At 33.4% G+C, this 13,456-nt stretch overlaps 1 protein-coding gene across 5 annotated transcripts; it reads left to right on the forward strand.

Moving 5' to 3' along the window:
• Positions 1-1,274: 1,274 nt before the first annotated feature.
• LOC110027207 (probable galacturonosyltransferase 6) lies at positions 1,275-10,504 on the forward strand. 5 transcript variants are annotated; one of them, XM_020728536.1, is made up of 9 exons: positions 1,275-1,654; positions 1,755-1,807; positions 1,909-1,944; positions 2,043-2,193; positions 2,278-2,330; positions 5,611-5,801; positions 5,982-6,339; positions 8,771-9,289; positions 9,892-10,504. In XM_020728536.1, the coding sequence occupies exons 1-9, from the start codon at positions 1,537-1,539 to the stop codon at positions 10,168-10,170; spliced, it is 1,758 nt and encodes a 585-aa protein (XP_020584195.1). In that variant the 5' UTR covers positions 1,275-1,536; the 3' UTR covers positions 10,171-10,504. The 5 variants fall into 5 exon arrangements, with proteins under 5 accessions (XP_020584195.1, XP_020584197.1, XP_020584194.1 ...); XM_020728538.1 differs by having other exon boundaries at positions 2,043-2,151; positions 5,608-5,801; XM_020728535.1 differs by having other exon boundaries at positions 1,276-1,654; positions 5,608-5,801.
• Positions 10,505-13,456: the final 2,952 nt, after the last annotated feature.

Below are 13,456 nucleotides of genomic sequence, written 5' to 3' on the forward strand. Positions count from 1 at the left end.
GATTGGGACCACTCATATCACACTTTGGGATCTTATAAGTTATAATATCAAAACAAACTTCAAATTTAATTAATTCAGGCAAAAATAAGTTATTGGAAATTGTACGAAAATCATTTTGCATTCATTTCACACTTATGCTTTCGATCTGAGAGGGAGGAAGCAAGGGGAGAGCGCGAGAGAGATCACCAAGGGCAAAAGAAGAAATTCGAGCCCTAACGCCAACAACTAACGCCAAACGCAGCCGAGGCCCCGCGATCCGGCTAATGAAGAAAAAGGGATCCGCGGGACGCTGTGTTCAGAACGCCGCCGAACGAACACGCGAAACAAACGCGTGGGCGGCGTTCTGAAAACGCCACCACACATGTATAAGCTGTGCCAAACAGGGCCTTAATCAAACAGAATTTAACATTTATATATTTATATTACTATATATTCATAATATATATATATATATATATATATCTATCTATAACAAATTAATTTTTGAGAATTAATAAATAGTACATTTAGATTAAAAGGTAAATCAACTAGCGGCTTATGCACCAAATGTATCTGCTTCTTATCTTACCCGTTCAGAGCATGAACCTCTTTAAAAAAAAAAAAAAAAAAAAAAAAAAAAAAAAAAAAACATATATATGTATCATATATGCAAGTTTCTAGAGCTTTTTAATGGAAAAACTAAATTTTCAATTGTCATGGATAGGGTTGTAATGGAGTCGAGCATATCATAGATTGTATTTAGCTTGACTAAATTATAAATTGTTCATGTTTGACCTGAACTTGTGCCGAGTTTTCAAATATTGTTCAAGTTTGATTTGTTTAAATTATTCATTAACTAACCTTGATTTGTACTTGATTTACTTATGATAAGTGAACAAATATTTAAATGAGCTAAAAATTTGAACGTGTATCTAGTTTTTCATATAAAAAATTAAATGAATAAATTTACAAATTTAAATAAATAAACAATTAAATAAATCATATATGCAATTATACTAACCCATATTTAAATAATATATGATATAATAAATGAGATATCATCAATTTTTCTATCAATTTATTTAACAAAATATTTATTGAATAATAAATAAATTTATTTGTGAACAAAAATAAATAAGTTTTATATTTTTAAAAGTATTCAAAATTATTTATTTTTTAATTTGAATGATTATCATCGAATCTTTACCAAACGGAATTTTTAATTGCTAATCGAGTCTATGGGCTGATTGAGCTTCCTTCTCATCACTTTCGATACCTTACGTGTCATCTTATCATTCGCTGAAGCAGATGATATGCGGTTGCCTTTACACTGGATCCGAGGCCCACCATTCATGCGATGTGAACCGACCCCAGAATGCAAAATATTTAAGCGACCACCAATTTCGGGTAGAAACGGAAGAAGACGTTGAAAGGGAGTTAGACGATTTCTTCCGACGAAATTCGCTCTCTATCCATATGCTCACATACGCCGATCGGAGAACCCTAATTGCCCATCCGGTTTTGGCCAATGCGGTGTAGAGGAGATCACCGTCATCGATGAGACCGTCGGTGAGAAGATCGACGATCTCCATCTTCTTCATCGCGCTTCTCTGCGTCTGCGCAGCCGCTCCAATCGTCCTTATATCATTCTTCTGGCAGTTTTCTCTCTCTTTGGGTTTGCGAAATCTTTCTCTTGTTTTTTTTTTCTTTTTTAAATTTCGGATTCTTGTGTTTGTTTTTTTGGAGTTCTGATCAGTTGGCTGGAATAATTGCAGAGCAAAAGGAATTTATTGGCGGGAGTTCGGGCATTGTCAAGAATCTCTCCCACGTATGGTTATTTTTCTTTATTGTGTTTGTTTTTTTTTAAAATCCCATTATATCCTTTTGATTATTTGCAACAATTTAGTATTGATTCTATGATGGATGCAGTGGCAATCGGTTGATTATCTCAATTCGATAGAGCAGGTTTTGTTTTCGTGTTTGGGCGTTTCTATTGAATATCATTCCGAGTGCCATGTTGTTTTTGTTAGGTTTACTTACTGTCTTGTCCCGGCCAATGCTAGGAAATTAGTGATGAGATTAAAGAACCGGATGGATTTCTTTATCAAGATGGGGGTGCCAGTGTAGATAAACTTGAGAGGAATTCTTCTTCTGATATTCCTACTGACTCAGGTTCTACAAATGTAGTATTTACCAGCCCATCAAGACGGAGTGGTCTGTTTTGGAGTTTGTTAATTGCCTTTTTTTCAGAAGTTTCTCATTTCTTTAGGAACTGAACGTGAACTCTCTGGTGATCAGGTGGTGGTGCGGGAGCTCAGGAACACCATCCAACTTCTTCTAATGGTGTGATGGTATTTCTCTTACAAAACATACATTGCTATTCTGCTATTAGCATTGTTATTTCTTCTTATTTTCCAGGATACGAAGTGATATGGTTCTTTTTTTGTTTGTCAAGGGATGCAGTAACAGAAACTAAATGAGTTTTGGACACCTAAAAGAGAAAATCAAATTGTTCTATTGCAAAAATTGAGAGTTTACTAAAGTTGCGATTCAATTGGCACATTCAGGATGCAAAACTAAGTTTATTGCCTACAAACTAAGTTTATTGCCTACAAATTTAATATATTTGAGAAAATTTATTTTTTTCAGTGAGGTATTTTCATTTTGAATGCTACTTTTCTCTTGCAATAAATTCTATGCGTTATCAAGGAGTTTTAAAAGTGTGCATTTGTAGAGTGAGCTTATATGAACTCAAAGTTAATTTGGATATTCGATTTGCTTGCTTTCCCTGATGCATAAATGTGAGCTACTACCCTTGTATTAATGCTTTTAGCATGAGATTTTCTTGAATGAATTCAATTATACTTCGATTAATTTCCCTTTGCTTGTGTGTATTTTCCGAAACATTAGTGAAACAAGAGTTTTACTGATTTAAGCCTTCATTCTTTTTTATTTTGTTTGTGCTAGTATGGTGGGTCATATATATTATATCGTGAATAATTTTACAAATGAAATATGATAGTTAGTGACTCAATCGATGTCCAATTGGTAGTATAATAACGTTGGCCCTTTCACCCCTAGAATGTATGAAGATGGTTACACAATTTCCATTATGTTTTTGCATTAGCCTTATTTATATTCTTGCATTTGCATTTTATAAGCATGAATAAATGTTATTTTTTTAAATTATGTTGTAAGCATTGCTTATATCCTTCTCTCGAAATATATTTTAACTTCTTCTAATTAATTTAGTAAAATTCATTTTAGAATCTAGAATACTTTTTAATATATGCATGAGTACATGGCATGCAAATGATTTTTAGATAGTCATAGGCTTTAGTTATGACTAATTGACACTCTATTTTATATACAGTTTAACTCAAAATGTCATTTTATAATAGTGCTTTATCAAAGTATATTATGAGAATTAGCAGTGATATATGATCTATTCATTATACCACAAAAAATATGTAAAAATGTTTAACAACTATTTTTTATTGGCCTTCCTAATAATTATCATAGAAAAATGTTGAAGGGGTAATGATCCTCTGGTATAATTTAATTCACTGCATCCAATTACATTAACTTTAAGTTGCTAATTTTTTTCTTAAGATTCAATGAAGCGGTTAAAGATATTGAATTATGGTCTAAGCCGGTTTCATTCATGTACTATGCACAGTAATTTCTATTTTCACTTGACCTGGAGCATAAAGCTTGGAAGAGATAATTAGCCATTCAAGGAAAATCGGTATCTTTTATTGCTTTATATATTAAGAAACTGTGGACAAGATAAAGGATATGAAGAATAATTAAAGTTCAATTTTGAGAAATTATTAAATTAGAGCGTTCGTTCAGAGTGAGAGTTCCTTAGATGTGCTTATAGCTGAAAAGTTATGCGAGTTTGCAAAGTAGTAGCTTGAATTGCCATTTTTTTTGGATGAAATCCTAATGTTTGAGAGGTTGTCAAGTGATTGAAGAGAAAGTATAACATTCCCATGCTTACGAATAATGCAATATTAAAGGGAATCGATCCTATTAATCATACCATTAAGTTAACTTAGTGCAATGAAATATAGGCTTAACACCCATATCAATATTAAAAAAAAAATTTAATTTCGTGTCAGTAAGGCCGACAATATAGGAGAGGGTAAGGAAACATGCTTAGTAAAATCTCTTCAATATTTACTATTTAAATTTGTTTTATGCTAGGAAATCTATTACATGGTTAAGGGAGTTTAAACTGAGCCTACGCCTAGCCTGTCTTGTTAAATTGGTTGGGGGTTTAGGCATTAGCACAAATTTTCTTCAGGAGAACTTCGGTTGACATGGACGTGACCTATATATGTCTTTTTTCTTAATGTATATATCTAGCAAAGATATGTTTATAGGGTTGCAAAAGGGTGGTTAAGATTTAAGAAGGAAGGGAATATAAAACTAAGAGGAAGGTATTTACCTTGGAATTGATGTGCAATTATCTCACATAGCTTGAAGGAGAGGAATCATTACATAACTCAAGAAACCTAAAGGAGGGATGTACAAAATTCTCAGGTGAGAAGTTAAACATTAAATTATGGCAATCACTGTGACAAATGTTAATAAATTTGGGGTTGTTACATGTTTTACACTTAAATCTTAGCTACTACTCATTCGACAGGCTCAATTGACTCTCTTGAGCAGGAACTCTTCTTTAAAGAGTGTCATATTTTTTACTTCGTAAGAAAACAGTGGGAAATGAAAAGAAGCTTCGTGTCATAACAATTTTGTTAAACAGAATCTTACACTTGAATTAAATTGTAGGTATTGAACTCGAGGATAATAAGTAACAAAATGCACCCGATGTCATGCAAAATTATATTAAGATATTGGAAGTGGACCGTGTTTTGGGCATTACAATGAGTGGCTAAAGATGCACCATTGAGCTGTGGTTAGAAGAAACTAATGGAAAATTATTAGAATGTTAAATGATTGCTCAGGGGTAAAACTCTTGTGAATGTGACAAACGACTCACACAAGAGAGTGGTAGTACTCGATTTTGCAATCAATTGGAAATAATTGGAGAATTTATTAAGCAAATCCAAATAGGGAGGGTATATATGATGAAGATAGTGAAAAAAGTAGTCATCTAAAAACCCAATACTAACATGGTTGTAAAATTAATCGTGCCATAAAACTCTAATTCACCCTAAGGATTCCTAATAATTCTGTAGCTTTTTAAATTGGTTCAAGTTATGACTTGTAATGGCTTGCAAACATTTCTGCAGCATGAAGTGTTGGGTTTTTTTGGGAAGAGACTTTAATGAAATAACATTAAATAGAAGGGCTTATAGATTATTTATCATGGGCTGTTTGCCGTGACCTGAATAGTTTTGAATTGTATTGATAAGTTTCTTTATCTTGAACTGAATTTCACCTATGAAATATTGAGATATCCAAGACATTTGTCATGGCTTTTGGGAGATTGCAACTTATCTTTGAAAAAGCAGCTTAATAGAAATTGTTGGTGAATTCTTCTTATAAAATTTTATTTAATTGTTTAACGTTGGAAAGGAAGTAATTTTCATGTTTTTGTGAATTTTGGTTCCAGAAGCTTTTGGTGAATTTTCATGTTTTTGTGAATTTTGGTTCCAGAAGCGTGGTGGAAATGCAAGGCCCTTGATGGACGAAAAGATCCGGTATATGGAGGATCAGATAATCACAGCCAGGGCATTGCATTTTGTACAACCAAGCAGCAATTCTCACCTTGTAAGGGAGCTGAAGCTGAGGATAAAAGAAATAGAAAGTGTGATTAGCCATGCCAGTAAAGATTCTGATTTGCACGGGAGGTAACCGTCAATATTTCTTCTCTTGGAAATTTAATAGTTTTGAAATTGTGATCATTGCTGGTTGACCAAATTAAAATTTTCTTAAAGCAGAAACATATTGCACGGTATAGAACAGTTGCTCATTTCATTTTGAAAAGCTTTATTGGTTCCCATTTTACTAAGGCAGGAATTTTTTTTCAGTGCCTTGCAGAAAATGAAAGCAATGGAAAATACTCTGTCTAAAGCTAACAAGGCTTATCCAGATTGCTCTGCAATGGCATCAAAATTGCGTGCCATGTCATATAGCACTGAAGAACAACTAAGAGCACAGATGAATCAAGTTTCTTATCTTATTCAGCTTGCTTCACGTACATTCTCTAAAGGTTTTCATTGCCTGACAATGAAACTAACTACAGAGTACTTTGCTTTGCCTCCTGAGAAGCGCCAGCTGCCATACAGCCATAAGTTTCAGAAACCAGATTTTTATCATTATGCTATTTTTTCAGATAACATATTAGCATGTGCAGTGGTCGTGAACTCAACCATTGTGAATTCCATGGTAAGAACTAGCATAGTTCTGTCTTTTTAGTATGCATGAATACAAACTATAATTTGAATTCTGATTTTTACTGTACACTTCAACCTGGAGCACATTGATTGAATTTGTGCTGACTAGCTGATGTGTTGTGGATTAGAAATTAAAGGTTCGTTATTTCCTTAGGTGATTGCGTTTTCTCTAGAAGGAAAAGGAAAAGGATTGAAAGATTATATATAGAGAGGGAGAGACAGAGAAGTCAGAAGAAAGAGAGGAATCGGGAGTGAGAAAGGGTAGCAGGTGAGAATGAGACAGAGAGGTACCTGGAAAGGGTAGAGCGGGCCTAGCTTGAGACAAAAAAGGTTGTTGGACAGAGATTGAAAGGAAGGTAGCAAAAAGATTGTGGGTGAGAAATTTCAAAAGATAGCAGCTAGAGAGGAAAAATGATGGGGAAGAAAGAGAGAGAGAGTTGAGAGGAGAGAGATTGTAGAGAGTTGATGGATTTTCTGATGAAAATATTCAATAAATCTTTATTGAATGAAATAAGTCAATAGGCCGCTTTTATGGAAGGCCATTGGAATCAGTTACATCGAAGACTTTGTGTTTTAATTCTAACTATTTAAAGAAAATAAATTACAAACAATTAAATAACAAAACTCAAATGTACTTAAATCCATCAACTAATGATGCCAAAATCAAGGATCAATCATTTTGTCAACCATGCTTATAAGCCCGGGTCATTATTCATCCATCCCCCAAGATACAGATATCTCTCGTCCAGAGAATTTTTGTGAATTTGTTCATCTTGTATCTGGAGAATGCTTTGAATATCTTGAGTGTGACCCTCAAATCATTAGATGTGGATGTTTTTGCGAACCAACTTTATATTAATACTTGCATTGATGATCTAATATATTCTTATCGGGTAGAACAACTCAAAATCTGTTATAATTGGAGCTACTTGCCTAATATGAATTTGGTGCTGTTTATAGGAATGTATAACTTTACTCATGAAACAAATAAATTTGAAGAATCAAGTGCCTTTATATGACTATAAATTTACGACATGAAAAATGTGATTAGAATTCATATTGAATGGCAAAGCAATATAAGAATGCTATCTTTAAACTTTTTCTGAAATGTATGGTGAATTCATTTTGACAATGAGATAAGAACTTGTGATGAAAGCCTCACAAAATCCAAGTGATGTTCCGGCGATAATAATCTCTTTTGAGAAAAATAAGCCTTGTGGACTAAAGTCTATAAATATTAGGCAATATGTTCCATCTACTTTTTTTTTCTCAAAAGCATCTTGAATCCGTGCCTTCATGGATGAAACTATTAACGAAGAGTCCATAAAGCAGTTTTAATTCATCATTTTTCAAATGATTGTTCATATAATTTGATTAATATGGTAACATAAAACTTGATTCAAAGTCAATGTCTTGTTGATTAACATGTGAAAAAAAAAATCCTAAGTCGATAATTTCTTGAAAGAGGTTAAAAAATTAGCAGCTTCAGCAGGTGTGAGCTACCCAACTCAAAGTTTGGGTTCAGGTTCAGGAGTAAGTTTGAAATACTTTCACCGCGGCAATGTAGAATGCCAGAATTAATAGGGAAACACAATCTAGACCGAAGAGCCAGGAAGTGGATCAGAAATCGTTGAAGAGAAAACTGCCTTTCGGGAATGGTAGCCAGCTATGCCACCAAAATTGACTTGTAGGATGGAAAATAAAGATTTGCAATTATTGTGATGGTTGTAGAAGAAATAAAAATAGGGTTTTGTGTGTGTTTGTGCGTGTGCGTGCATGTGTTTGTGTGTGTGCGTGTGTCGCGCGTGTGTGTGTCTGTGTGTGTGTGAGAGAGAGAGAGGTATCTGGAGATGAACGCGGTGGGCAAGTGTTAGACAGAGGTATTGTGAGAGTGGAAAAGGGTAAGTGAAAGACTGTGAAGAGGAAAAGTGACGCTAGAGAGCATTTGAGGGCAAGCGGACCCAGAAGGGAAAAAAAATATGTTGGGCAGAGGAGGTTATGGTGCCAAAGAAAAAAAAAAAACCAATAATTCCTTTGATATGAATAAACTTAGAGCACCTTTTCTGGACAACGGCCTTGTTAAGGAACCCTATTTTATATAAACTTAAATTTTTAAAGAAATAAACAATAACCAATCACGCTGTTGGAGATACAAATTAGATGCTTTCAATCCCCTCTGGACATGTCAATTTGTCCATGCATGATTTTCCTTCTACAATGTCAAATTCCTTGTTCCCTTTTTTCTTTTTATCATCACTCAATATTGGCTGCTAGGCAAGATTTCATTTTCATATTGTGTGATTTTACTTTTGCATTTATTTGGCCCTACTTATAATGGCACAATCTGCACTGTCATTCCAATATTTGTCCCTCTTTTCATTTTTTAAAGCATTTCTGTGTTCATTAAAAATTTTCTATTGCAGGAGCTGGAGAAAATAGTCTTTCATGTGGTCACTGATTCTCTTAATTTCCCAGCAATGACGATGTGGTTTCTGATGAACCCTCCTAGTAAAGCTACAATTCAAGTATTGAACATGAATGAGTTTGAATGGCTTTCTTCTAATTATGGCTTAACGTTTAAGCAGCATGGGGTGTCAGATCCAAGATACACATCACCCCTCAACCACCTCCGTTTCCGTTTGCCCAAGTTTTTTCCATCACTAAACAAGATTTTAGTTTTGGACCACGATGTCGTGGTGCAGAAGGACTTGCGGAGGTTGTGGAATGTAGATATGGGGGATAAAGTTATTGGTGTTGTGGAGACATGTACAAATGATCTCTCATCTCCATCACTGAAAATGCTCATTAACTTCAATGACTCAACAATAGCAAGAAGTTTCAACGCTAACGCTTGTGTATGGGCTTTTGGTATGAATATTTTTGACTTGAAAGCCTGGCGTAAAAAAAATTTAACCAAGGTGCTCAATAAGTGGCTTCAAGTGGTAAGCTATCCCATTTCAAATTTTTCTCTTACCTCAAAAATACTGTAAACAGCAATGGTTTATTATAATATGTGCATTTGAAATCATTACATCAATATTATGGCTGCGAAGTGATTGAGATGCTGATGAAATTTGCTTAAAGCTAAGAACTGACCGTTGTGATATAGCTTAAAAAAATCATTCCAACAGTGCCCTTTCAATCTCTTAATTATTTATTATTTTTGGATAACATGGCACTCATAATTTTTTATGAATTATCAAACTTATGCATTTACGGATGTGATGATCAAACCATAGGGAATTTGCTAAAAATGAAAAGTTTGGGTTGGGGTTTTAATGTAAATTTCGATATTCCAATGTGAATTTGAAAAATGGATTAACAATGATGCTAGTTTTATAAATAACAATGTTTTCGGTGCTATGTATGCAATTGCCTTCTCTTTTTATGGAGAGTGCATTTAGCAAATACATATTCTTTCTTTATGGGCATACTTTTAACCAGCATGATCAATATTTAGTTATTTAGTCTATTCAAGTTCTGGTAAAACAGTTTTTATTTGGATTTCGGGTTTATCTCAGATATGGTTAAAATTATGTTTCAGGGAAGGAGGAAGCAACTGTGGAAAGCAGGGAGCTTGCCATTGGGCCAACTTGTATTCTACAATCACACTGTCGTGCTGGACCGGCGATGGCACTTGCCGGGCCTTGGGGAGGACTCAACACTAAGCAATTTGGATATCCAGAGGGCTGCAGTTATCCATTACAGCGGACTCATGAAGCCATGGCTTGAGATTGGTATCCCGAAGTACAGACGCCACTGGAATAAGTTCCTCCAGTATCAAAATCCATACCTGCAGCAATGCAACATTCACCCATTTTGAATGCTGGCGGTAATTGCCTCTCCAGTTTTGCTCATTCTTTTCGGCAGCTTACATTGCTTGAATTTGCTGCCCACTTCAATTAATTGTGCTCCTGTGTATATTACTCCAATCTATTTTTACTTCAAATATAGCCTAACAAAATTCATTTTACTTGATTCCTGATGGAATAAGTTTCGGGGCTTAGTTTCATTTTTAGTCCAGAAAGATTAGTTTGATCTTAGTTAGGCCAGTTTATTACTTGTGGAGGAACTTGTAAGAATATGTGCATTTTCTTTACTGATATGGTAGTTTTTTTTTTATTGTATGTTGCTTGCCTTAATGTTATGACTGTTAAAAGACCTTTTTAAGCAAGATATGTAAATACATATGAATAGGTGGTATTTATGTAAATTTTCCGCTTTTTATTTTATTTTATTTTATTGAATGCCCGAGTTAAATTGACAGAATTTGCGCATTTATGTAAAAGCTTGATGATTTTTACCAATTCACCAGCTTGAGTGATGACAGCAAATATATTTTTTCTATAGTGTTTTATTTCCTTTTCTTGTAATTATTTGTTTGCAATAGAAAAAAATCTCCATCAAACCACAAAGCCAAGAACTTGAGGGTTGATTTTTCTCCCATTTTATTTTATTTTTTATTTTATTTTTTTCTATATTCTTAAATGAAGACAAGATATATTTGAAATTCTTAGCCATTTATTGAGTTATTTTTCTATATTCTTAAATGAAGACAATATATATTTGAAATTCTTAGCCATTTATTGAGTTATTGTTTCTGTTATTTCGAGGTGATGAGTTTTGAGGCTTGCTAGTTTGAGGCGGTGTTGTGGGGGTGTGTACGCACTGGCCAAAGGATATTGAAAGTGAAATATCAAGATGAGGGAGGATAAAAGGTAGGATTTATAGTTCTCATGTACGCACTAGCCAAAGGATATTGAAAGTGAAATATCAAGCTGAGGGAGGATAAAAGGTAGGATTTATAGTTCTCATAAATATCAAAATAATTTCCTTGACGTTGAATCTTCTAATTTCAAAAGAAAATTAAATTAGAAAATTTTATTCATGAATATCTAATGAAGTATGCAGAAGTTGCTTATAATATTCTCTCCAACTGTGAATCTTCTATTATAGATAAATTTTTTATTCGGGCATTAACTTACGCACCTCACAATTTCATCGTATGTACATGGTTAAAACCTAAACTTTATCTTTTATATTTATACTTTCTAAATTAGTTATATCATATCAAAAATATTATCATTTTAATCAACTTTTAAAAAAGCCCTCGAGACGCTTGGGTAGCGACTTAAAAGCATAAGCTTCGTTGGTGTCGGTGAGGCTTACGCCTTTTGGTAGTGAGCTCGTTGGTGACTTGGTGTCGGTGAGGCTTACGCCTTTTGGTAGTGAGGCGCACTCCTCTAGGCATAATGCCTAGATTCATTCGACGCGTCACCTCAAATCAACTAATTTTAGTTTTGTATTATTACCTCTACACCCTCACATAATAGCCATATCGGGACAAATTAACATTTAGGGTTGGAATGCTGTTTCAAGAGCTTCTTTGCTAGCTTTTTCCACTTCTCATTGTGTGTCATCTCGATCCCATAAACGCATTGTCCCAAGCTTTTAAGTGTCGTCCTTAGTGGGAGCGTTGAAATCCATCATCGAATAACCGTCATGAGCCCTTATGTGTCAAAAGTCAAGAAGCTTCCTCTTCTGCACTCTTTGGAAGCGTCACAACTCTTTTGATATTTTTCGTGCATTAAACTTACCATGTAATTAGTCTCAAAAGATTTTATTTTCATTATGACACAACATTAGTCTCGAGCAGCTTAGGGTTTGATTGTAATTTTTTAATGATTTAAATTTGGAATGTACAAATATATATTTAATTGTTTATTTAATTTTTAGATTTATAAATAGGTTTAAAATAATTTTAATTGCAAATATGCAATTCTTTGTAACTTCAAACTCATTTGGATTGGTTTTATGAATGTCATTATTTGTTCATTGATTCATTTATACATGTATAACTTTCTTTTTTTAAATTTAGAATAGTAGTAGCACAAGAAGAGAAGATCTAGCTTGGAAATATTGGACTCAAGCTGAATGTAAGGTGAATGCGCAAAGAAATGACATATTTACTTGAAATGTAAAGTTTGTGACAAGCTCGTGGTGTTAAGAGACTTAAAAATTGCTTGGCTTGGACACATGTACTTGTTGGAGAATGTGAGAATGTGTCCACTAAAGTAAGAAAAAAATGCCTTAAATTTTCTTAAAAAATATGCCACTTCAAAAAAACATCACAAAGAAGAAGAGATGATTTTAAATAGTTCATATTTTTTGCTCTCAATAGATGGTTCTAATAGTGCAAGTCATTTGCTTTATTCTGATAGAAGAACTTAAAGATCAATGTGAATGTGGATGAAGATAAAAATATAAACTCTTAATTTATTCCTCTCTTAGCTTCTACAAAAGATCATAGAAATAAAGTATACTTAGATTGCAAATTATTTTCATGAGAATGAAATCTCATTTAATGTGATTAAGAGTCATTCATGGATCAATATGCTTCATTCTATTGGAAATTAATTTTGGGCGAAGGTTATATTTTTCTAGCATATATGAGTTGAGAACTTGGATTAGTTTGGATAAGAGTGTTAGAACTACGACAAGAATATATAGCTGATAAAGTGAAAAAGTCTGAGTTATTGTAATGTCAGATGGTTGGTCTGATATTAGACAAAGAAGTATTATAAATTTTCTTATTAATAATCTTTAAAGAAAGATATTTTTAAAATATGTCGATGAACCAATCTTTGTAAAAGATTCATAATTACTATTTAAACTATTTGATGTAGTTGTTGAAGAAGTTCGAGAGAGCATAATTATTCAAGTTATTTCAAATAATGCAAGTGCTTATAAAGCTGTAGGAAGAATGATAATGGATAAAATAAAACATCTGTATTAGACTCATTGTGTTGTTCATTGTCTTGATTTAATACTTAGAAGTTGAGACAATTGTCGTAACATAAATCTGCTTTTCTTAAAAAAAAAAGTAAGTTTATTTGCAACTATTCTTTAGTATTAAGCTTGATGAGAAAATTTCCATAAGGAAAGCAAGTAAAGAAGATTATTATAAGAGTTAATTTATTTAGGCGCGGTGTTTGTTATGCTCTGAATATTGCATCGCCTTTTGTGAAAGTACTATGAATACTTGATGGTGAGAGGGCTCTTGTTATATAATTTATTTATGAAGCTATGAGCAAGACAAAAGAGAAAAT

The sequence above is a fragment of the Phalaenopsis equestris genome, unplaced genomic scaffold (assembly GCF_001263595.1).
Source record: "Phalaenopsis equestris unplaced genomic scaffold, ASM126359v1 Scaffold000420, whole genome shotgun sequence".
NCBI classification, from domain to species: domain Eukaryota; kingdom Viridiplantae; phylum Streptophyta; class Magnoliopsida; order Asparagales; family Orchidaceae; genus Phalaenopsis; species Phalaenopsis equestris.

Excerpts from the sequence above, each read along its gene's own strand:
- LOC110027207 (XM_020728535.1), top strand. The coding sequence starts at position 1,537 with ATGAGACCGTCGGTGAGAAGATCGACGATCTCCATCTTCTTCATCGCG. Across the intron at positions 1,945-2,042 it reads ATCTCAATTCGATAGAGCAG|GAAATTAGTGATGAGATTAA; the intron begins GTTTTGTTTTCG and ends GGCCAATGCTAG. Across the intron at positions 9,290-9,891 it reads TCAATAAGTGGCTTCAAGTG|GGAAGGAGGAAGCAACTGTG; the intron begins GTAAGCTATCCC and ends ATTATGTTTCAG.